The following is a 26,398-nucleotide window of genomic DNA, read 5'->3' on the forward strand; positions in this document are numbered from 1 at the left end:
TATGATATTCACATGTTATTTCATTTTTTGAGAGAGCTTAACCCTCACAATTATTAACTGTGCATAAAATCTAAATAGCAGATATAACATACTGTATAGGTCTGACTACTCATTCAGAACAGCCGTTCTTGGCTTTTATGATATTGGGAAGAGAAAAGAGTTAGTAAAGAAACAGAAGCATTCCTCAAGCCCCTCTTCTCTAAAACATATTCCATATACGCTCCTGAACGGTCTGGAATATCCTTCTCTGCAGCTACCCCATCACCCTCTCGATGCAGTGGGAAAGTCGGTGGGTAATTGGGTCCAGATTGGAGATGTTTAAATATTCATGAGGCTGGCAGGGGACTGGAAGGGGGTGACTGTCTAGAATGGGGGTGGGGCCGGGGGAAGTGATTAGTCATTGAAAGCTAGTGAACAATTCTGAGAAAGAGATCGAGAGACAGGGAGGAAAAAGAGGGATAGGCAGCGAGTGGGTGGAGAGAAGAGAAAAGAGGAAGAGAGGGAAGAGAAGAGAGAGAGAGCCTGTGCGGTGAGCAATAGCTGTGGACCTTACAGTTGCTGCTAACTGCCCTGGTGTGTGTGTGTGTGTGTGTGTGTGAGAGAGAGAGAGAGAAGTGGGTGTGTGGGTGTGTGTGTGTGTGTGTGAGAGAGAGAGAGAGAGAGAGAGAGAGAGAGAGAGAGAGAGAGAGAGAGAGAGAGGGAGAGGGAGGGAGAGGGAGAGAGAGAGAGTGCGCTAGCGCGAGAGAGCGAGTGAGCAAGCGAGCAGAAAAGAGGTGGAGAGGGGGGGAATAAGAAAGAGAGGAGGAAAGGAGAGAAGGCAGGAAGAAGGCGAGGGACGATACGACCATGCTGTGCTGTATGAGAAGAACCAAACAGGTAGACCTAAAGATTTTTACTTCTTGCTGTTGTGAATTTACCAGAGTGCAATATTTCCCTGTAAAGGTAGAAAAAATATTTGAAACGCTTCTGCTCTGGCCATGGTGCTTGCGTTTCCTTAGCATATGGTAACTGATGCTTGCATCCCAGCTTTTATTCTATTCTTTCACAGTCTGCTTTTGGAATGCTGCTACTAATTAGGATGAGGTTAGAAAAAATACGCCTGTTTGGCTAGAAAAAAAAAAAAAGATTTTTTTGGCTATTAGTAAATGTTCAGCGTTTTAGGTCTCTGGTTTTGCGGATGTGGATATGGAAATGGGTGTGGAGGAGAAGATGTGAGCTCTACCTACAAGATGGGGAGGCAATCCTTTATATTATTTGCAAAAAGCAGGGTTGAAAGAATAATATTCAGTTATGAGTATTGCTTGTTCTATCGTACAATTTTTTCACATGTGCTGCGGAAGAAGCCTTATTTCCTACATGCATGAGCTTCACGTGGGTGCAGGTATTAATGGAAACACATGTGAAGGTTTAATTAATTTATTTATTTTTCAATGAATGAATGAAACTGTAATTTGGGAGTTGTTTTTTTTTTTTTTTTTAAGAGAATCTAGAGATAACTGGGGCTGAGGGGGAGAAACTGGCCGAGTAGAAGGGGAAAATCCCCTTCCCAAGACCAGCAGCCGATTGTGCACCAGCTGGTCCGAGGAGAGGGTGGACCACGCCCCTAGGAGATTCGAGCTCCGATGGGATGGGAAAGACGAGCCGAGTATTACCTGTTGGAAATCAGGTCTCTTCTGCCCTTCCTTTGCATCCTACCTGGAATTGTAGTGACCAAAGACGGACTAACATTCCGGATAATAAGCATGGTGACTCATTTTCATCAGGAAGAAGGACACAAACAAGATAAGCAAGAATCAGAGTCCCCTCCCCCTCTCCCCCACTGCTCAGGTTTTTCTTCCATTTCAAATTGCTCACTTATTTCTTGAAAGACGTTTTAGAAACTTGATTGGGGTGAGGGTGGGGAAGAATGACTAGTACGGTATTCCGCAGCAACCGACAGTGCCGCGGCATTCTGCAAAGGGAGCTTTCAAACATTGACCGGAACACGTTTGAGTGATATTGGCGAAGGTTAAGGAGAAAAATGGGTGTGAGATTTGGGTGAGTGTGTGCTTGTACGTGTGTGTGCGTCTCCCTGCGAGGCGAGGCGGTCTTGGTCAAAAAAGACCTTTGCACGTTGATTGCCTTCGGGGTGGGGTGCAAGAGATAGGATTTGGGCATTATTCCTGTGCAGGTATTGCATAGGGGGCAATTTGTAATACACTCGCTGAATTCGAAGGGGGTGGAGGGAGAAATGGAGAAGAAACAGGCTGCCAGCTTTGCACATTTAGCCAGCGCCCTGGAAGCGGGGCTGGGGGTGGAGGGCAGGGGGCGGGGTAGTGAGGATGAAGAAGGAAGAGGAAGGGGAAGGGGAAGGGAGACAGAAGCAGAATCTCAGAGCAGTGAGTGGAGAGGGTGGAGAGGCAGGGCAAAAAGAAATAGACAGATAGATGATAGATAGTTAGGGAGATAGATAGATGATAGATAGATAAAGTATCAGGCACCTGGGGTTTTGTGAGTGGTTTGTGTAAGGGTGTTTGGGGAAGAGCATGAGAGTCTTACATGTGGCACTTCCCTAAACTGCTATATGATTCCGGAGATTGATGCTTCTGCTGGCTCATTTTTCAAACCAGGACATTTCCTCTCCTTGCCTTCCTCCATTCTAATGCATAAATGCAGTAGATACAGGTGGCTGGGTTAAGCACACTGTCAAGGAAATGTTCTGAGGTTGCCCACCTGGTGAGCTGCAGAAATAAAATTTAGGAAGGTGGAGCCCTAAGGAAGACAATGCTATTCATTAAAAAAGCTTTAATTTGGGGGAAGAAAAAAATATGCTGGTTTACAACTTTTTGCCACCCTATGCATATGTATACATGTATACACATGCCCCCTCTGACAAAGGAAACCAAGCATGATTTTTCGAAAGGGAATTGAGGCTAAAGAAATTCCCTTCCCCAAAAGGGGACAGCTGCCTTCACTTGGGTCCCCTTACTGACAGCCCCAAGTATTCACTAGGATATGTGCAAAGTGATGAAGCCGAAATTGTGTGTTTAGGGAGTTGTAGAAATTCACATGTAAATGTGTACAGTATCCACATACTTTACGTACAACAGTCATGTGTGTACTCTGTGTGCTTTCCATATGCCGGCATGTATTTTTGCATAATTCATATTCAAGACAGAAAATTGAAAGCTATAGAAATAATCCTATTTTCCCATACATTTTATACATGTGTACTTCTGTGTGAAATGGTCATGTCCCCTACTGACCACTGCTGTGTATCATTCACATAAGTCAGTATTTAGGATGCCATTAAGTCAGACTAAAGGAAATGGTGTATTCAGGGCGTGGGCTCACACTACACTGACTGGCGTTTCTAGAGCCTGAGTACTTAGATCTCACACAGGTTTTGTGCTTGTGGGTGAAATTATCCTATATCATTCATGGCAGAATCCGACTGTGTTTATCTTTTTTCTGCCATCTATTCATAACCCTAGCCCTTAATAGGGAATAAAACCAGGGCAAAAACCTGCAAAGGTCTAAACTCTGCCACACCCATGAAATCCAGCAGAAACGTGGGAGGGGGCTGGAGGGATTGCACTTCCTTCCTCTTCCACTTGAGCTGCATAAAGAAGCCGTCCTGGATTTCCAAGTTGTAATACATTGCGAATGGCTGAGAAGAAAGCATAAATGATCTTTATTAGCCACTAATGACCACTATAGACTATTATAGCAGAAAGAAGAGAATGAGAGTGGGGTGGAGAGGAGAAGACGGTAAAGGAGTGGTCAAAGGAGGAGTAAGATAAAAGAATCCCTGACATTTTATTGGCTTCTCATTTTTCAAATGTCTTGAGGCTAACTTTAAATAGCTTAATTACCATGCATTTTACAGATGATGAAAAACTTGCAAGATCTGTGTCCACAAAGCAAGAAAACTGCGAGGTGTTTCTTTTGTTTAAAAATAAAGACTTTAATTTGTAATCGAAGTAAAAAAACACCAGCGCAAGCAAGAAGCCCTTCTAGCCCTCACGCCTTCAACCCCCATCAACATCTGCATTTTTCCACATACAACAAATAATTCTCATCTTAGCGGGATCTGTGGTTCAGAATTCCACCTGGCTGCGCTTTTCCCTTGCAGTGTTGGAAAGGTGTGGAAGGATGCTGCCTTGCTGCTTAGTGCAGATTCCTCCTAGTGATAAACTGGATTCCTCCTAAATCTCACCGAGCCACACCCAGTGTCACCCAGGGACTAAGTGAATTAATTAAATGGAAGCATCGTACTTACTCTAATTGAAACTGTTCTTATTTTTCTTTTTTAAATGGTGATTTCTATCACACATTTCCAAATTTAAACAGAAGAAGAAATCATTTAAAGGGCTTTTTTTTTCTGCCAAATTATCTAGACTCGCAGAGAATCTTAGAGAATTAATGGTGAATCTAGAAATGCATTAATATCTGGTGACTCTATAATGCCTTCTAACCCATGCCAAGGTGCGTACACAATGATCCCTGCTCTCTCATGCTGACAGCCCGTAACTCTGCTCCCTTCCTTTCCCACCCATGCTGAGGCAATTGGGATAAGAAAATATAGGGTTAACTTTCTCTCTTGCTGAGCTGGCAAAACTACAGAAAACCATTCATGCTTTATGCTAAAGGGCAGCACTCCTGTTCACTGAGAGGAAGAGTAGCTTAGGGTCTCCTTCGCCTCCATCATAGTGAAACTGGGACTGATGAATCTACATACTTCAGTTTTACCTGGCTCCACAAGGAAAAGGGGGGGGGGTGTCTTTGAGCCAATGGTAGGTATATATATTAACCAAATGTTTCCCTTGCTCATATTGATAAAGTAAGACAAGTCTGAAATCTTCCTCTACTATTAAAGGGGCATTTCAAAGGATGCACATACTCAGGTCATCAAAAGAGAAGATACAGCATTTACCTAATCACTTCCCTATTAGTTGTCATAGAGGCATTTAGGCAGCCAATCATGTCTGTTGTCAATCAAAGAAGTGACTGTGGGCAGGAATTCTCCCTTGCGAATTTCTGAAGTGTGGTCTGGTTGCCCCTGCACCATTGTGTTAATCTTCAGAACATTCTCTGTGGTACTGGGAAGAGCACTGTACTGAGAGTCCTTAGTTTATACCACTTACTGATTCTGTGATCCTTGACTGAATCACATAATCTAGGGCCTCAATTTCCCTATAGTATGGAGACTTAAAAAAAAAAAAAGAAAGAAAACGAACAAACAAAAAACCCAGCATGCTTACTTTAAAGGTTTTTGTAGGGACCAAACAAAACTGATATGAAAACAAAGGTCAATACAAATGTAAGAAAATTTTCTCTCTGAGGTTTGCAACATGAGTCTTGGCTTAGAAACTGCCAGTCCTTCAGGATTGTCAAGTGCCTACTACGCTTCCTTTTCCTGTTAGAGAGTAGTTCCTTCTGCTCGTCGTTGATTCCTCCTCTTCATCACTCCCCATTCACTATACCATTTACTTTAATAAGGCTTCTGTTCCCAGAATTCCCTTGAAACATATTCTGAAAAAGACACCATATCCAGTGACTCTTTAGTTCACATCTCATTTGACATGTCTTTGGTGTTTTGTTTTGTTGCCCATTCCTCTTCCTGAAACTGTCTCCTCCTTTGGCCCCATCATAGTTCCCTCTTTCTTCTCCCTCTCAGATAGGTCCTTCTCCATTCTTCTTTGCTGGCTTCTTTCACTCTCTCCCTCCCCAAATATCAATTATCTCCTGGTTATTTATCTTGATGCCTTTCTCTTCTTATTCAACACTCTAATTCTAGGTGATCTCATCCACCTCCAGAGTTTGTAACCACCTGTGTGATTTCCAAATCTGTAGACTGGATCTCTCACCCGAATTCTGATCCATAGATATCTCTGTCTAGATATTTCAGAGACACCTATGTTCCTCATGAACAAAGTCAAACTCAGTGTCTCCCATTTTGTACCACTTAGTCTTCCTCCAAATTCCCACCCTTATTGCTGTAACTCCATCTATCCAGCTTCCAAACTCTAGGAAAATGGGAGTGATCCTAAAAGTATTCTTTTCTTTCAGTCCCCAAATCTAGTGATGAAATTCTTTGATTCTAGTTAAAAAGATTTTGAATTCATCCTCTGCTTTTTCATCTCCACCACAAATAAGCTGATTCTGACTTTCATTACCTCCCATCTGGACAAAGACAATAGCTTCTTACATGGACTCCCTGCCTCCATCTTCCTCTCCTTCCGCTCTTGCAAATAGCATTGCTCTTATCTTTACCTAACACAAGTCTGATCAGATTATTTCCCTCCTGACAATCTTCTAATGGTTCCCTGTTAACAGTAAGCTAAATACAAACTCCTCAGCATGGATTGCATGATCTAGTCTTCCTTTTTTTTTCTTTTCTTTAATTTGGCCGTGCTGAGAGGCATGCGGGATCTTAGTTCCCTGACCAGGGATTGAACCTGTGCCCCTGGAAGTGGAAGCATGGAGTCCTAACCACTGGACTGCCAGGGACTTCCGGCATGATCTAGTCTTGACTATCTTTCCAGTGCCATCTTCAAGCACCTCTTCTCTCAACGACACTACATCAGTATTTCAGGCCTGCCTTGATATCTTTGCTCTATGCCTAGAAAATTTCATTTCCTTCTCAGAAGAGAAAATTGCCACTCCCCCCATAAGAGTTAGCTCTTTTAAGCCATTCTTGTCCTCCCTGATGTTAAGTTTTCTTCTACCTTCTTTGTGACCACACGGTAGTTTGTACAATCACTATTATATCACTTGTTACACTATACAACATTTGTTTTTTCACATACTGGTGTCCATACTGTGAGCTGCTTAAGGGGAAGGGTGAAATCTTGATTATTTTTCTATCGCCAGTGCCTACCACAATGCTTGGCACATAAAGTAACGGATTTTAACTGTGGATATTCTGTTTGCTAAATGAATACAGAACTAGGTTTCCAGTCTTTCCATAAGTTGTGGCATGTCTAAATGGATGGACCACTACTAGATATTTTTTTAATCTATTGGCATCAAATTTTGAAGTGGAGCTAATCATCATTGATTCTTGTTATTGACCTATAGACATGAAAACCATCAGTTTTCTTTTTTTAATTGAGGTATAGTTGTTTCACAATGTTGTGTTGGTTTCTACTGTACGGCGAAGTGGAGTTCCCTGTGCTATACAGCAGGAAAACCATCAGTTTTTAATGAAAGCAGACACAAAATACAAAATGAGCCCAAATATACTGTGTTGCTCCAAACTATTATAACTGATGCTATCTGAAAACCTCCATTTGATGTCCACCAACCAGTGTACCAGCCCCACCCTCCGAGGGTAGGAGAGTCCCAGGTTAGACACACGGTTATCATCGTCTTGGATCTTCTTGTGCCCTTCCTTTTGGGCCCCAAGTGCTTAGACCTATTGCTTTGTCGCACAGCTATTCCGAATAGTCCCTGACTCAATCCCTCACTACTCTTAGTTAGTTCATTGATCACACAAACTTTAAAAAATGCTTGTAGTGTTGGCCTGTGCTCAGGGGCCCACGTCCAAGGATTAATTTCAGTTTCATTTGGGTATCTTTTCTGCCCACCGAACTAGCCACATAATAATATTCCACAAAGTGAAATCTTGCATGAAGGTAAAGGGAGGTTGAATGATAAGTAGTCCCTCAAATGTCTGTTAAATGAATGAGAATCAGGTCAGGTTTATCTTTCTTAGGTTTGAATTGGCTGAAGGAATTTGGATTCTGAGGTAGGCCTCTTGTGGCCAATATGGGGCACACTGTGGCTACAGCTTTACCTGAAAATACTCGTTGCCAGACCCTAAGTGGTGGATTTTCTCTGACTAAATTGGCATGGCCTTGAGAACAGTAAGACAAAATGATCTATTGGTGAAGTTGAATAGTGTTTCGCGGTCTCCACACCCTTATTTTATATCTTGCTCATGGCTCTCAATCTCTTTCGATCTCTTTCTTTGAGTTGTCCTATTTTTTTTCTCCTCCCCTCTGGTCCAAGTGGAGTTTGTCTAATTAAGTAATGCCAACTCATTCTAGTGTTCAGTGGGCGAGACCGTAACAGGAGACTTTTAAGAAAAAGTGTGTCCCTTCCAACTTTCCAAATAGGTGTTTTAGGCAAAACAGGTACATTAAGGTATGTCTGACACATAGTAGCCTCTCAACAAAAAATATTTATTGAGGGAATAAATGTAGGAAGGGAGGGATCATCATTATGGGCCATTAGGGGATATGTTTTGGTACAGAAGATCATGGCTATCTACCTGTTGAGAGGTGGCTCTGTGTAAATACACACTCAGCTCTGTTGGTCCTCTCAAGGTGGTGGTGGTCAAAGTTACAATTCCAGCTCCTGTCTGCTTAGAACAGAGTGATACCCTTGCAGTGAGTTCAGGTTGTAGAATGGGAGTGTGACCCTCCAGATTCCCTATCCTTAATTATTTACAGATCTTATTTTCTTAGATGTTGTTTGTTTAATGTCCTGTTTCATGTCTTTGTAGTGGAATAAACCCTACCCTGGGTTCTAGACCCGGCTCTGCCAATTGCTTGTCGTGTGACCTTGGGTAAGTAACATCATCTTTCTGAGCCTCAGTTTATTCATCTATATAAGTGGGTACATAAAAAGAATATACTCCAGATCCAAACCTGCCTTTTCTACTAGGCTGGTGTGAGGCTCACATAAAGTGGTAAAAATAAAAGTGCTTTGCAAACGATGTGTTTTTCAAGTGTAAAGTATTATTAACTGAGGAATTCCACATATTGAAACCTAAAGTACTCACAGTTCTATGCCAAGAAGTACCCTTGCTCTCTGCATAGAATATACATACATTTCCCATTCCTACCCCTCCTCTCCTATTCTCTACAGAGTAAATATTAACCTAAACGTGCTAATGGATGGGAGCATGGCATATCTTTATCATTTCCTTCGAAAACTTCAGTGACAGAACTTAAATAAGCAAATATTCAAATTGTCCTGTGACCCCAACGATCAGTTCAAAGGCATTAGAAATATGCACTATTTTTCTTTTTATCTTTTTCTGTTTTAGTCTGTTCTGCACATTTAGATTTCTCTTCCCACTTGCTAAATTGGCTGCTTCTCCCCTATCCCCATCCTCCCCCCCACCTCACCTCACTTCTAAACTGGGTTCTCAGCACTAAGATTACCAGGCATGCTGTGCTCACATCAATCACATGAGAACCCAGTCAGGCAGAATAGTAGAGAGGGAATGTGGGGCTGATTGGGAGATTGAAAATGGGGATGGAGCCTGGTTGGGGAAAGCACTGTTCAAAGATGATCATCTGAGCACAATTTTCATACAACCTCAGGGTTTCTCATTGCATCAGGAATTAACCTTGATCAGAAGTGGTATACAGTCCTGAGCCTTTTCCAACTCAACTCTAATACCATAAATAATCTAAACTTTCAGGATCTCTACAAAGGGCATTTCAGTTCTCCTGCCTCCCTGGTTAATTGGGATGTTATCTATTTAATAATACAAAATTTATCCAATTCTCATACAAGCAATAAATTCTTGCAACCCAAAGGATCTGATTTCTTAATGTATGGATAATATTTGAAAATATTTTTAAGCATAACAATGGGATCAAGTTTGTCTAAGAGATTTGCTTTTCCTAGAAGCCAGAAGTTTAACATAGAAAAATTAATATCATGGATATTTTGAAAAATACTTTTATAAAGGGGGCTTATATAGAGTTTGATAGAAAGATACATTAACTAGAAATTTGCAAATATTTAGGTGTCCAGAGGGAAGCAATTATTTTTTGGATTATATTTACAGTTGGTTAATGATCACCTTTAATCTTTCACTCTAGCCACTTCTCTCTGTCTCGCTCTGCCTCTGCCTCTGTGTGTGCGTGTGTGTCTGTCTGTCTCTGTCTCTGTCCACACACACACACACACACACACACACACACACACACACACACATACTTGTATTATTTATGTCTCTTTTTGTTGGGTACAAGTAACAGACACCACTTTTAATGGTCTAGAAAGGAGATCTATTGAAAGGAAACTAGATATCACATGAAATTAAGAAGTTGAACAGCCAAGCTTATGGGAACCAGAGTAGATCTGGGAACTTCAACATAAGGAATTCATAGACTTTCTTTCTGGAGCCCTGCATTTAAAAGAGTCAGTTACTAATAACCCCAGCTTCTCTGGCTCTCAATTAGGAATTCTAGCTAAGAAACAGAAATGTATCTATGTACATACACATATACAGAGAGAGAGAAAAAGAGAGAGGGAATATGAGAGGAAGAATGAGACAGAATGAATCTGACTGGTCCTTCTCAGTTCAGCTAGTTACCAATAGAACCATCATCTCTAACTGGATGAAGGGCCAGATCACGTGATTTAGACAATTTCTGGAAACTCACACCTGTGAATCTAGGGAGAGAGTAAACTGGCTGAGAAAGAGTCTCCTGTGCATCCATAATAGGGAAGCTTACCGGATTAGGAGGGATTTACCTCAAATGCAGTAGATCACTATTTTCCCTTTGGCTGTTTTCATTTAGCCTGTATTATATATTCTTATTATTGGTAGGGTTATCACCACCGATGACTCGGAAAGGAAGCAGTAACCACACGGATAACTGATCTCATGAGGTTTTATACCTAAAAAAGAAAAGTTAGGGCAAATCTCCACAGCTAGAGTTGACAAGCATCGTTTTCACTTTTTTCCAGAAGCTGGACTCTGGCAGGTTCCACCTGACTAAGAGGAATATCGACTATCATATGCTCTTGCTAATTTGGCATGGTATAACTTTGATCTAACTTCTCCTTTTTGGTTTGTGGGATTCGTTTCTGCAAAAGGATTGGGCAATAACGGGTGTAAAACATCTCCCTTGAATTTATATCAGAGAAATGCTACTCCTTGATATTAGTCATCTCATTTTGAATGCCCTTAAATTAATTCCAGCAGTAATCATCATATTTATCTATTTTTAGCAAATTGGCACTTTCTAAAACATTGAGCTGTTGTCTCCATATGCACCAGTTTGCTCTGAATGTAGAATTTTGGTAATTAGCTTTACATCCATTATTTGTAATCCCGGTTCCAATAACTATTCAAAATGTTATTTTTAAATGAAAATTTAAAAGACCTTAATGTCTTCCCATTAATGACTACATAAAAGAGCTAGATGAAGTAAAGAAAAAATAAATGAAATGATCTCCAAAGGTTAAGCAAACTCAGGAATTGGCTGCTTTCCTAAATGGCTTCAGAACCTCTTAGCACAACCAGCCTAGGAACTCACCTAGACTAGGAGCTGTTAAAATGCAAATCCTCTTCCCACTCCTACTTGCTTTTTGGTTCAGAAACCAATTTACCAGTTTGGAGTATAAACTGAGAGGTCAAAGCTCTTCTTAATAGCCAAACTAGATCCTCAACAGCTAGTCTAAAAGATGCATTGTACCGTTCTACTCAAACCCCAGTAGAGGCAGCAACTGTCTCATATTTATACACACACACACACAAAAAGCAAGGCAGGATTTCTTTAAAGAGAAATTATTGGTTTCTAAATACCTAACTCGCAATTAGATTTCTAGATCCATATTGTATTGAGGGCAGCCCCACTTTGGCTATCCAGACTCTTGTGGGGTTCTAATGGGGGAAGGGAAATAAGCATTGAGTATATTTAGGGTGGGCATTGCCTTTCAAAGCCCCTTTCTTTAAATCTTTATTTGAGAGATGTAAAGGAATAATGAGACTCTATAAGTCACCCACCTTAAACATCCCCCATTTCATCTTCAGCTAGGCATCTGGAGAATTTTTCTTCCAAAGTTTTACTGGATTAATATTTCTAAAAATTTCTGAGATTTTCAAAAGGAAAGAGAAAATATTATCTCACTTAAAAAATATTGGCTCTTTCTTTAGGTGAATCTGATTTGGGGGTTTGATTTATTCAGTTTTGGTCATTTATTTAGTTTTTTCTGAAGAGTAAGCACCATTTGCAATCTTCCTTAACCACAGCATTCCAAGGACTTTTTTACTCCAATGAAAGAGAAGGCGATTCTGTTTTCTTTATGGCCTTGGAAAGCTACTCTGGAGAAATCGGGTTTGTATTTAGTATTCATTTGAATAAATCTTTCATGCTAATCTAAATTCAGGGCTCTTCATGTCTTTGATTGCCTTTGACTGAGAATACGGAGTGATAGCTTTAGATAACTCAGCGAGATTTGTGTTCCATACTTATGGACAGTTAACTGGAGAGCTGTATAGAAAACATCAACAAGATCTAGTTTCTTGCATACTTTCTTTCATCTTGAACTTCATACCTTACCCCTTTGGAGTGAAACCAGTATAGAAGAAGAAATGAAGAGGACTATTCTTGAAAAGGGAGGAGAAGTTATAAAATAGAATTACCGTTTGGAATTGGGCCATTGCCCTCCAGTGAAAACTGTCATGGGAACGTAAGACCACAGATGGCTCAGACTTCACTTCTGAACATCATCTGGACGATACAGTAAGCCCAAGAATAAGAGTATTTAGGAAAGAATCCAAGAAGTGTGGGCACTAGTCTACTTAAGTATACTTAAGCATACTTAGGACCCAATTCAGTTTTTATCCTCACTTAAGTGAAAAGAAACGTGATTCTTGGTGAAAAAAAAGACTATGTATCTTTCAGTAATTATGGGTTTTCCTGTAGCCTCTATAATTCTATGTTCTCATTCTAGTGTCAGTGGAAACTGATTGGCTCATGTATAAGCTGAAATTTATTTTAAGTATGTCTTATCAAAACCGCTACTTTTACTGAACTTAGGTGTATTGTAAAAATCCATCCATAAAGGACCAAACTATGAGAACCACAGGAAAACCAACAGAAAAATTAACTTTCCCATAATCCGAGATTTCCAGATATTAAAAACATTATTATTTTTTCTTTTATTTTTTTGTTACCACCTCAGAAACTATCATGTTAAGCTAATTATCTTCTCCCTAGATTAGACCTCTGACTCCCCTACTCTTGACAATATCTTTTTGGAGACACCAGACGTTCCCAGTTATGCAGCTCATAATATGGAAATAATTACTCTATCTTCCCTCATGAAAGCTGTACTATCAGTTACCAAATTCTATTTGCAATGTCTTTTATGTCTTTTTCCTTCTTTTGCCAGCCTTTCTTAACCAGCATTCTAGAAGAGAACCAAGCCCTAACACCCTAAGGCCCTAAAGACCGTAATTGTAGGTAATGAATTAATCTCTTTCCTGTACATCTAGACCAGTACTAGTTACACACCATACTTTGCAGAATGGAGGCAGCACTCAAATCATTTTTTTAAGGGTTCTGTGGTTCACATGAGAAACCCCAGGTAAGAAAGGCTGGATAGTCACCAAAATTCCCTGCTTTCTTGGCATCATCTTTGCACACTGCCTGCTGGTTAACCTTACTTTTCAACCCCCTTTTTCTCAAAATTTCCATGGATTTTCTTTGTTTAGAGCATCAATTCTAATTTATTTATTTATAATTGTTTTTCAAGGCTTATCAGAATCTGGTACCAATCTCCTATTCTTGCCTCACCTCCTACTGGTTCTGCCATTGACTAGACTTGTGAATTTAAACAAATTTAATCTCTCTGGGCTATCATTTCCCTCTATATAAAATAAAAGTATTGAACTAAATTGTCTCTAAGGCTTTCCAACTTATAGAATAGCATGTTCTATAGCAAAGCTCCTCCTCCACTGTGGCACTTTGTCTTAGCCACACTTAGCATGAATTTAAGTATTAGTGTCCCTATACTTTTGTTTATTGTCATTTCCACTACTTGGAGAGTCCCCTTGGTGCCGAGTTCAATTTCACCCACACTCTGAGGCCTGAATCATGAGTTATCTCATTTGTGAAGGCTTTCCTGATGGCCAGTGACTTCTTCCCCTCTTAGATCTTCAGTATCACATGCTACCGGTCCTGTTTATTCAGCCTTCACTAAACAGAGCCCTACTTGATTATCCATTGGTATTTGTATGTACCTGATCTTCCCGAGCTAGTTTGCAAACTCTTTGAAGGTAAGGTATCGAGTTCAGAGCCTGGCTCAAGAAACACATTTGATTGTCTCTGAGGGAGTTTACAGGACAAATAGATGGATCTGTAAACTCTCAGAAAGACAAGTGGAGCTATCTTGCATGACCTCTCTGGGACATTTGAAACCATGAAACATGCCTTCTCTTTACTTTCTTGGCTCCATAACACCTATTTCTGCTGTTTTTTCTCTTCTCTATCCTTGGCTTCACATTCTTTTTTTTCTCCCTTGGCTCTCTTTCTCTCTCCGCCCCTGAAAAGTTTTGTTATGCAGGCTTTTGTCCTTATTCTTGCAAGTTCTTAGTCAACAGAAGTTCCAAGACTAATCTAATCTGTGCCCACAACTCCTACATGACGAATGGGTCTCAAATTCTCCAGGCTCTCTAGCCAAGTCTACTTCCCGGGCTCTGGAGCTTTGTATATAACTGTCCACTAGAAATCTTGTCCTGATGACCCACAGGAGCCCAATCTCCACATGTCCTAAAAGTAAGTCTTCATCTCTTTTTCCCAAATCTCTTCCCCATTCACATCCAGTCATCTAAATGGAAATGGAACCCTGATTAATTCCCCCAGTCTTCCTTTTATTGTTAGATGCTACTACTTTTTCTAGTTTCTATAAGTAGATAACAACAAAATAGCCATTCGTTCTTCCTTTGCCATCACCCTCTACCTCAAAAATACGTCATCTCTGTCCCTTTTTCATCATCTCCACTATCATCTCTAACCCAGTTGTCTCTCATGGAGACTGACACAACAGCCTTCCCATCTAATCTCCTGTCTTTCACCCTCAACCTTTTATAATCATTCTCCCCTCAGTAGAAAGAATGGTCTTTTAAAAAGTTTCTATCAGATCATGTGTTTCCACTATTTAAAAACCTTTGATAGCTTCCTATTCCACATAGAACCAAAGCCAAACTCATTACTGCTAAGGCCTGTAAAAGTCTACATAATCCAGGACTTGTCCCTTCCTCTGAATTTTTCTTATAACCAAACACTTCTTGCTCACCAAGTCTACTGGCCTCCTTTTAGTTTTTAAAACACACCAAGCACATTCCCTCTTCAAAGCCTTTGCGTGTGTTACTCTCTCTACCCAGAATGCTCTTTCTCTTATTCTTTACTTGAGAGGTCTTCTGTGACAAATCCATCTGAGTGGTGTCCAGGTTACTTTCTAACACATCACCCCACTTCTTTTGTTTTCTTTAAGAATTGTTCTCAATCTGATTTTTAAAAAATTTACTTGCTAATTTTCTGGTCCCTGCCTATCTCTTCAAACTTCAAAATCTACCCCTCTTCACATCCCACACTCCACTGTAATTGTACAATATCATGGAACAACCCATGTTACTTCATCCTTTCCCCCTTTCTAAATACTATTCCTTTTGCCTGGAATACCTTCCTTTCCCTTCTTTTCTACATAACACCTTTCTAATGTGTTTCCATAATGTGGCTAGAGTTGTTTTTTTCTTTGTGGAGACTCCCTGATCCTCCAAGCAGATATGTTGATCTTTCCTTTGTGCCATCATTGTGTCTAGTACATGCCTATACTACAACATTCCACACTTTATTATAAATATTAATTTACATGTCTGTCTCTTTTGCTATTCTAAAATCTCCCTTCGCGTAGGAATCATGTTTCGTTTATTGTCTTATGTATATAGCCTTAGTTCAATGCTTTGCACATAATAGGCTCCCATTAAATAGAAGTTGAGTAAATGAAGCCCACACATATGACCAAATATCAGTGTCTAATGAGTTGTATGTGATGGCAAAATTTGGTTAAGTCTAAGGCAAACATTGCCCACTTCCCACCAATTAATCATGGAAACTGCCCACTCTGGCACACTTTATAATTAGGCACCTGATAGATATCTCACACAGAGCTAAGACCGCACAGACTTGGATTTCACCCAAGTGGTACCAGCTGGTTGCTTCAGCAAATGACAGTCCCCATTTTGTAGAGAGATACTTCAACATGGAAAGATAGCCATACTTGACAGTATAAACTTCTTATGATTTGGGCTAAGGATGAATAGCAGTTTAAAGTTATATATTTTTAACCCATTAATATGCCTTCCAAGCTAGGTGCTAAACCTTCAACCTTTTCATAATATCTAAAACTGCTGACTTCTGAAACCCCTCCCAGAGGAATCCTGGTGAAGTTTCACACCCTTCCTCTTTGTTAATGATATGACTTGTAGTTGCATGCACACATTCTCTTACTCCTTTTACTCTCTTTAATTTCAAATTAGAAAAAAAATATGCACTATGATGCTTAATTGTTGTTTTTTCTGGTGACTGTCTATGTGCTATGGAAGCATCCACCTGTCTGATATTGTTTATGCCCAAACTGATAAACAAAATGAAAGATTTTCCTACAGGGGAAGGAAGAAACAAATGGCCAGGTAACCATTGACTTAACAACGTCTAGCATATGTCTCTTACAAAAATATTTGTTCTGGGGAGTGGAGATGAGGAGGAATGGATTCTCCCTTGGAATTCTGGAGAGGGAGAAATAATCTTCAGTGTAGTCTGTTTCCTTTTTAAGAATATATATGAGAATCAAGAAAACAGAAGAATGTTTCATGGTCATTAGGTAGCTAGGTCCCTTTGAACTAAAGCTATATAACATAGAGATTAAAAATACTTTTTTGGGTCTGGCTGGAAACTTAAACACTCTTTTAGATTTCTTTCTTCCGGAAATGATATTCTAAGTTTCAAGCTGCTAACTTGCAAAACAAACTTTGGAAACAAATCTCATTTATAGGTTGGGGTAATGCTCACTCCAAAATCAAATTTGGGAAGAACCAAAAGAATATAATTTTCCAGTTTAGGGAATGGATGAGCATAAGGAAGGCAAGCTGAAGCAGACTTCAGCTGAAAAAAATGAGTCACTTTTCTCAGTTGTACATTTTTTATTTCAGTAATTATAGGGGAGGTGGAGAAGATACATGAGTAGTTTGGGTTGCTGAGAAAGTAGATGACAGAAGCAAGTATTCAATGTTGGACAAGTTGGATTGGTGGGATATGGTAGAACTTTAAAAGACCCACTGGACATGGGTGGAACCCTTGGAGCCATTTCTAGAAGATGTAAATTTTAAGTTGCCAATGACCTTATCATACTCCAGGAATAGCCAATAAATCTGGGTTGTTCTGATTAAACAAAATTTCAGCCTAATTCTCTGGAACTAAGAAGGGAGTTTTCCTTGGATTCCAGTGGGTGGTCAACAGGTCAGGCCTAAGATGGTACAAAAAGATTAGAGAATAGACTAAATAGACTAGAGGATAACAAACTCTACTAGGCACTCTATCCATATAAGCTTTTATTTCCTCCTAACATTAAGTGGTGCTATCTTCACCACCTGAAATGCTTTCTTTCCTCCATCTGCCAAACTATGTTTTGCCTCCAAAAATTCTGTTGAAAAATCACCTCTTTTATAAAATCATTCCAGACCTTTCCTCATTCTCCATCTGGATCCATGCTGCAATCCCTATAGTAACCTCCCTAGTAAGTCTTCTCTCCCCATATAGTTTATGTGTGTGTGTATATGTTGGACATAGATATGTATACACACACAGAGAGAGAGAGAGAGAAAAGAGAGAAGAGAAAGAGCATTTATATGTTTTGTACTTACTGTCCTTTTCTGTTTCCCCTAGACACTGCTTAAGTTTCATTCCTGGGTTCGCCACTGTTCCAGATTTCACAAGGCACTGTTCAAGGCTTCCTACTAACTACCTTTTTATTTAATCTCCCAGGGAAAAGTTGTCCTTCTTTTTCACTATATACCTGATGGTAATAATTATCATTGATTAGTAGAGCTAAAGGGATCTTAGAGATTATCTAGTTGTTTTTTTTTAAACTTCTTTTGAGCCACAGAACTTTTGATCCCAGATATTTCTCAGAATCCAAAGACATAAAATAGGTAACAGGTGCTATTTGGCCAGAGCAGAGTTTGGTGGCCCAGCCTTCTGTCCTGTCAGTCCCCTCCTCTCTGCTCTGAGGCCCCTCTGAGGAAGCCTAGGGAGCAGAATTTGGGAAACACTGATCTATGTCCAATCCTTCATGGTGTGGATGTTGGGAAGTTAAGGTATTCGGCTCAGAAAGGGCTGAGCTGGAATTTCTTCCTATGTCAGTGCCACTTCTTTCAGAGGGATAAAAAGAGGATGATGCTTTCAATTTCTGGATGTACATATCCCTAAGTATTATAAATTTATGAAGTCAGCATTTATGTGGTTCATAAATGGGCAGGATTCTTTCACAAATGAAGACTAGAAGTTTTTGTGTTTTCCACCTTTTGACTCATTTATCTTATTTTCAATTAGTCTTTTTTTATCAGGACTAACTTTGTGAGAAAATATTTTCCTCAAATGTTATATGAAAGTCACTTATTCATTCAATAAACATTTATTAACCATCTACTAAGCCAGAAATTATGCAGAATACTGGAAATATAGAAATACTTTTCTTAAAAAAGGAACACTCTTTACCCTCAAGTAGCTCACAGTATAGTGTGGTAGACCTCTCTATGTCTATTTCAAAGTGTGTATTCTACAATGTGCTCCTGGATAATTTTATTAATCTCAGGTGTATTTTCCTAATTGTTCAGGGATGTTTTCCACTGTAGGAATGCACTAGTGTTTCTTCTCATGTAGATGTGACTATCCAATCTGCCTTGGAGACCTGGAGGGTGAGTTTTGTGAATAAGAGAACATTCATAGGTATTAAGACTTAAATACTGCAAAGCCAGAGGCTTTTTAAGGATTAAATGTGTTAATATATGTAAAATACTTGGAACTATACTTGGCATATGGTGAGCACTAATGTTAGCTATTGCTTTTTATTGTTGATGTTGTTGATGATGATGCTTTGGGGTCTATGTTAAAGGAATCATATGCCAAGTATTTTTTGGTAGGAATTCTTCAAGGACTAGTTTCTGGATTTTGTGTGTGTGTGTGTGTGTGTGTGTGTGTGTGTGTGTACATGTGTAAGGTTTAAGGAACTTACAATTGGTTAATTGAGAAATAAGATACTAACGTTGCTGATTTAAATTTTGCCCACCCTGTGCTCTCAATAGTTTTTAGGACTAATAGATATCGGTTCTTGGAGTCTGGAACTCAGAGACATAATTAGCCTATCTTACGGATGTGGTCAATAAAATAAGAATAGAAGTTTAAGCTTCCTTCACACTTAGAAGGTACAGAGGCTTATCGCTTCCAGGCAACTGGAATGTGAGCATCTCAAGACCTAGACTCAGCCACTCTGAATCTTCAAGGAATGATGTAAAGATGCAATGGCAATGATAAATTATTTTCAGAGATGGTGGCATTTGGGGTCTGGTGTCTGTGGTACCCACGAACTGATGTCCTAACCAGTCAGGGGTCTCACCTTGACTCTGTTTCCTGGATCCAGCTTGCTTTCCTTGGTTCCTGCCTATTTTTTGAGCCTTGTTCTCTGGCCTTCCCATCAATAATGTGAGCTCTGATATTATCTGAATCCAGTCTAGTTTCTATGCTTGCACGCAAGAATCTGACTGGTACAATCCTGTACTCAAGAAATCAGACCAAAGCTACTAATATTTTTCACCGTGTTATGGCAGCAGCCTCAGGGCTTCTGCTCTTGCTGTTCCTCTGCCTGAAATGCTTTGTTCACACTTATTCTCGTGACTTTTTCTCCCTTACTTCCTCAGGGCTCTGCCCAAATCTCACCTGTGTAGATCTCATCAAGGAGGCTTTCTCTCATCATCCTATATAAAGCAGACCCCACCCTACACTTCCTTTCTCTCCTTCTTTATTCTCTTTCATTATACCACTACAAAAATGCTTATTTATCTCTCCTTTTACATTTTAACTGTTTAAGTATTTGGGGAGAATTTTCCTGCTGTGGTAAATGTATACTCATTAAATTGTCAAATATGATGGTATTATTTATTTATTTGATGCAGGCGCCGTAAGGGGAAATGCTTGCTTTTGCCACTGGCACCATCTGGCTTTGACTGATTATTGTATTTTACCTGATCATCTTTGGACAGGACTATCAGCGTGATGAATGGGTGAGAGTGGGAGGATTTCAAACACTGGTTGAGAAAGGATAACAAACCTGTAGCAATAAGTCAGACACCAGGAGGCATTTTAAACACTGAATAAGATAGAACATCCATCGCATGTCCTATTTGCATTCCAGGTTACACTTCAAAGAGTCAACGTGGCAAAAACATTCCAAGATAAAACTAGCAAGATCTTCTAGAAAAGATTTAAGTTGCCAGGCAAAAAGAAAAATCCTTTGTGGTTACTGAGTGTGCCGTGATTCCACATGGCTGTAGCTGCAGCTAGAATTCTGCATCTACGTTTTCTCAGCATCAGTAACTTATAATCTGATGGAGAGTTAAATAAAAATGAAAAATTTCCAGACATTCCAACATTCTAAGAGAACAGTTGATTTGTGGGAATTAAAGAATAGAATGCAGAATAGCAAATGGTGGCACAGTGGCCAGGCACTGGGTTCTGGGGTTATAACCTGATCTTGAATCAAAACCTAATCCCCTGGCATTCTCGAAGCCTGATCTTCATCAGAGGCTTCATTCCAGGACAGAAGTGAGGTGGTAACTTTGCTAATGTGGGGCATCTTCAGCATGCCTGGATCCCTCTGACATTCTCATTGAGGCAGAGAGCCTAAAAAAGCTACCATTCACTCTTTCTTCTTTCCCCAAAGAGAGACATCTTTAAGGTGCATGTATGGCTGGCCCCTATATTATTTTGGTTTATCAATAGATCACCTATCACTTTCATAGTATCTTCAAGTTAGAAGCGATTTTAGAAGTCATCTTGTCTATGAAATCATTGATTTATTCATTAGGAAACATTTATTAAGTGTCTACTATAAATTAAAGGATGTAGACTGAAAAAATGAATCACATATGCTTGTCTCCTCTATAGGGTGCATGAATTCCTCTCCATGACATCATGATGAGGTCAGAGTTCAGACTTCACTGGAATATCTCCAACATTTTGGGTGTTGTTGCTATTCATTTATAGCACTCCTCAATAGAGAGAAAGCAGGTTAACCTCACTTAAAAGGGTAGCAGGGCCCAACCAAAACTTTGCTTACCCGCCATCATTCAAAAAGTCAGATGCAGAATGCTCGAAGTCAAAGTCGAATACGTGAAGCTCTGGACAGTTAATTTAGTGAACTCATTCACCTTTGTCTTCTTGTCTTGATCCCTGACAAACTTCACTGTGCCTCGCCATTCTTCATCCTCATCCAGAGATGGGAGCTAAATACCAAATCTGGATATTTGTAACCAATGAGCTCTATTTTCTTGTTGCCACAAAAAAAATCTCCAAACCTCTTTTTTTTTTTTTTGCCACACGGCATGCAGGATCCTTGTTCCCTGACCTGGGATCAAACCCACACACCCCCTGCAGTGGCAGTGTGGAGCCCTAGCCACTGGACCTCCAGGGAAGTCCCCTGTTGTGTCCCCAGACTTCTTAATGTATTTCAGAACACTTTCGCTTCTTAATGAAGGAAGATTCATCAGCTCAGTTTAGTTTTGTTTGCGCAGAAAAATCAAGCTTTGGAATAAATCTAGAGCATTAAAATGAAATGCCTACAGTTGTCAAATGCTTTGAAATATCTCAAGAAAAACACTTATTGAGGCTTTTCAGCATTTGGCCTTGGCAAGAATTTAGGTATTAAGAGTTCCCACAAAATGAAAAATAAAATGGCATGCAAATATATACACATATACACAAAACCCAGACTATGGACTTTTAGGAATTTTTGAGATTTCTAGTTTGGGTCTAAGGTGATGATCAGCTGTCATTTGTCAGAACTTTGGTTTAATAACAATTTTAAGAAATTGAACAGTGGACAACTTAAAGTTTTTTAAATGTGCTACTAAAACCAAAACATATTAGATTATGCTTCTTGATAAGATTATTCTTAAACCATGATTTAAGATTCTTCTAATATTCCCTCACTGTCGGGGTCCAGAAACTCAGGGCCAAGGGTAAGTCAGCCTTAGATAAACAGATTGTATGGCCTAGGCCACCAATCTGTCCAGCATTTGTGACCTATAAAGATTCTTCCTGCAAGCGTCTCTGCTTATGCCAACTGTTTATATGCACAGTGGCGACTTCCAAAGCTGTCATTCCCAGGTTTGCTTTGCTTATACAACTAGCTGTTACTATGTTGGGACTTTCTTTCTTTCCTTCTTTCTTTCTTCTTTCTTTTTTTTCTTTCTTTCTTTCTTTCTTTCTTTCTTTCTTTCTTTCTTTCTTTCTTTTTTCTTTCTTTCTCTCTCCCTTTCTTCCTCCCTCCCTCCCTTCCTTCCTTCTTTCCTTCCTTCCTTCCTTCCTTCTATTTTCCTTTCTTTGCAAAGAAAGGCTCAATTAACCCATGAGTTTGGTCAAGAATAGAAGTGGAAGGGCAAGACCTGAAAATTACAGCATTTAATTTTGCACAGTGTCTTGATGATGGAGCAAGGACTCAGGGATGGTTACCATAGGTGGAGATTCAGAAAGAGTCTAATGAAAGAGCATTAGGGGGCGAACACACATATGTTTCAAATCATTCTGAAGAAATGGAAGAAAATAGAAATAATCTAAGACAAAAGAGGGGAAGCTCTGCAGCTATTCTGAATTAAGCACATACCCTCAGAACTATTTGCAGTGCCCTAAATTAGTAGATTGCCACTTCTTATAGAGAGGATATAATCAGGAAAGATCTCAACCACAAGAGACCCCTCCACTGAGAATTATTTGCAATTTGGTGCCATATTGTGTGTCAGAAACCCTTTTCTCAACCTGTTTTATATGTTACGTATCTCTTTCCAGGAAACTAAACAACCAACTCATGTGTCCTGAACCCCTACTATGGACCTAACTCTGTTACTAATATGTACTATGAGACATATTGTGATGGACAGGGGAATATAAACCCCACCATCAAGAAGGGGAAAGAAGGCTGATGTTTAAGAAATATGCACAAACTAAAGAATAATACTCTTAAAAATAGCAAAACAAGGCAGTCTGCAATTAAAGGAAATGGGCGCTGTGAGAGATCAGTGAGGGGTCGTTGGAGGAGGCAGAGGAACTTGAGGGCTTTAAGGGTGGGAAGAGTAGGAGAGTGTTCAAGATGAGGGAGAAGAGACAGTATTCCAGCTAAGTGGGCTGGCACAGCTGCTTCTTGTGGAGCCTTGAGGAGACCGTTCTGAAGAATGTGAAGACTGTTTGATGGTAAGAGTTAGGAGGCGAAATAGGAGTGGAGATGAGGCTTAGCTAAAAAAGGAAAACAAAAGTGGCCTGCTGTGGTAAGAAATTTGTGCCATGAGCAGCTTTTGACTAAGGGAGAGACATGATGAAAGAGATATTTATGGTACATAGGCATGCCGGATTGCATGGGGAGACTGGAAACAGGAAAGCAAGTTACAAGGTTATTTTTAAAGAAAATAAGAATGAGCAAAAGAAGCCTGAACTAGGGTGTTCACAACTGGAATTGAAATGTAAAACTAATTGCAGACCTTTTGAGAAAAATGGACTGTTTTCAGTTTCTATGGGGCATGAAGAAATGTCTGTGTCAATACTTGTGGTCTGTGACCCTTCTAATTTTTCTGATCAAGTGGCATGTGGTATAGGCAGTATGACAAGGCACGTCGTGGAAGTAATCCCTGTTTTAGGCAATTACTATGGGCCCTTCTGCAGACCTATTCGCTTTCATTTTCATTTCCTTAGTTCTTGGATTGCTAACTGTATATCCCACCTTTATTTTCTGCTTCTGACCCCTTCAGGTAGACCTTATCAAATATTCCTTCTGGGCCTCTGAGATTGGGGATCCTCTGGACACTGGACTCTCAATCCTACTCTCTTCTCTAGTCTTGGACACCATTTAGCATGGAACTCCATCACCCCATTTCAAACCCACCGAACTCTAGAAGCCAGGCCAATTTCCCCCAATTTGGTAGAGAAATGAAATATGACTGTAAGATTTCCAGCTTAGATAGTGGAGTGGAAATACTCTGGGCAGAATTCATACACTTGAAAGGAAGAGCTGGTTTGTAAGGAAGATGATGGTTTTAAGTTCCAGCATGATCAGTATGAATGAGGCATCCAGAAATGACCAGCTGAAGATTCAGAAGTGGAGGGAGAGATAACAGGTGCAAGTGACTCAAAGGGAGATTGAAAGCTTATTCATCTTCATGGGTTTCAGTCGAGGGAGAGTTAGAAAGAGAAGAGCAGAGGGAAGGGCCTAGTCTCCCTTCAATGGCAGAAGATACTTCATTAAAAGAAACAAAAATCAGTAGAACTAGCATAATCAGAATCAGAGAAGGCAGTAAGGAAAAAGCTTCAAAATAGAATGGTGAACACTATGAAATCAGAGTGATGCAGAAGGATGAGAATGGAGAATAGGCCACTGAATGTAGGATGGCTATTAATAACCTCTGGGGGGACAATTTAGTAGAGTGGTGAGGATGAAAGTCAGGTAGCAGGGGCTTTGGAGGGATAGAGATGGAAGAAATGCAGACAATTGGCAGAGACCACGCATTTTAAAATTTTGGCACTGAAGAGAGGAAGAGAAATGAGATTGTAGGAAAAGGGTGTTTTTTTCAAGCTAGGGAGAGACCTGTGTTAAAAGGAGGAAAGCATAGAGAAGGGTAGACTGAAAGGCTGAAGGAGGAAATAAATGTCACATCAATGAAGGGATGGGTTCAAATTCTTAGATTTCAAGAGGGTTCCCTGTGGAAAAATGATACCCCTTTGAAATAGAAAGGAAACAGAAGTGGATGAGAGGTTTGTTGAATTGGGGAGGTATATATGCAGGAGATCCTGCCAAAATTCTGAACCCCCTCCCGTTTTTTCCTAGGCGAAGAACTTTGATCGGATGCTCAGAGTAAAAATGGGGAAGCAAACACCTTCAGAGGAGTTTACTAAGCAACACTAAGCAGCATGTTCCCAAGTGGTTTATGGATCACCTGACTGTGTATCACCTAGAGAGGCTTTTAAAAAGGAAGGTTCCTGGAGGAGAGACTTCATTTACAAGCTCCTCTGATGATTCTTTTGCGTGCAAATTTGGGAGCCAGTGCCTTGTTGGGAGGTGGAGCTATCTTGAAAACACTGTCTAATTTAGGAAGCTAGCAAGAAGCTCCAATGTCTCTCATCCTGTGGCCATTTTAATCTTCACATCCCTCACAGTGTTCCTTTCACTAGGTGTATTTCCATGGGAAAGAGAATAAAACCCACACCAGCATAAACCTGCATGAGTTCTTGGTTAGCTCCACAATAAATGGGAAAGCATTAAGGTATATCTATAACCAAAAAGAAAACCTCAATATTGATCATGTGCTCACATGAAATTTAGATGATATAAACCAGTTATTTTTTCCACTGAATTTCCATTCAGTCCATTAAGAGCTTACTTCAGGTAGGCATCTGGGTGTCCCCATCTCTCTCTGGGCTCCCTTTCTTTTCTCTTTCCCCCAACCCACATTTTCTACTTTTATGTCCCCCCTCCACCCCTACCCCCCTAGACTTCAGATGGGACGTTAGATCTTTACAGTTCTGTGCATTGTGCCATGTTCTGTCCTAGAGGGTCAGCATTAGAAGCTTCAGATGTTTGGTCCCTAGAGCTTTAAAAGCTGCACGTGGAGAAGATTAACTGACATTTGCTTGCTAAACTTGACTACCTCTTGTAGCATAACATTGATATATTGTTATGTATCAAAAACAGACATTGTTTCTTAATCTAGCTTCACTCCTCATAAAGAGTAAAGGGAAATAAAAAGTGTGGAAGAGAGTAAAATCCAATTCTGCCACACTGCGGTACCTTTTATTATTTGGGACTCATATGTCAGGAGGCCCACAATAAGGAAGCATAGGCATAAGTGATGGAGTTCTGTAAATTGTAGCATTACGTTTCCTGCTAAGTGAAGTTTCAGTTTCTCTCTCTCTCTCACGCACACACACACATACACACTCATACACACAAAAGAGCTGTTGTTTCTTTTTATTTTGTTTGAAAAGTTAGGCTTGGTGTTGAAAATTATCTCATTAATTTTTTGTTTGTTCGTTTGGTTGGTATTTTTGTTTGTTTGGAAAAAAAATTACTATGAGTTGCCTAGGGTGAGAAGGGGTGACTATTGAATGCCACAACATTAAACTGGACCCTGTCAACAAGAGTAAGCATACCCTCAGCTCATTTCATATGTAAATTGTATATTTTTCTTTCCTTTCTCTACATTTTATTCACCAAAGCAGAAATGGGAGGTTTTAGTTTCTCTATTTCTTTCTTCTAGTATACTGATATATTCAAAAGAGTATAGTAATTTTCTCCATTTTTACCCAAGCCATGCTTTTCTTAAGCACTTCTACTTGGTCCT

The 26,398-nt window shown here is 39.9% G+C and overlaps 1 protein-coding gene across 1 annotated transcript in view; it reads left to right on the forward strand.

Moving 5' to 3' along the window:
• The first annotated feature begins 537 nt into the window (after window positions 1-537).
• The window catches only part of GAP43 (growth associated protein 43), a 92,384-nt gene continuing 66,523 nt past the window's right edge, over window positions 538-26,398 (forward strand). Inside the window, exons 1-2 of the mRNA XM_024764390.1 lie at window positions 538-614; window positions 704-876. Coding sequence (XP_024620158.1) covers window positions 847-876 — 30 coding nt within the window. The 5' untranslated portion in view covers window positions 538-614; window positions 704-846. The remainder of the gene's footprint in view (window positions 615-703; window positions 877-26,398) is intronic.

This window comes from Neophocaena asiaeorientalis, unplaced genomic scaffold (assembly GCF_003031525.2).
Source record: "Neophocaena asiaeorientalis asiaeorientalis breed wild unplaced genomic scaffold, Neophocaena_asiaeorientalis_V1.1 scaffold393, whole genome shotgun sequence".
Lineage (NCBI taxonomy): Eukaryota > Metazoa > Chordata > Mammalia > Artiodactyla > Phocoenidae > Neophocaena > Neophocaena asiaeorientalis.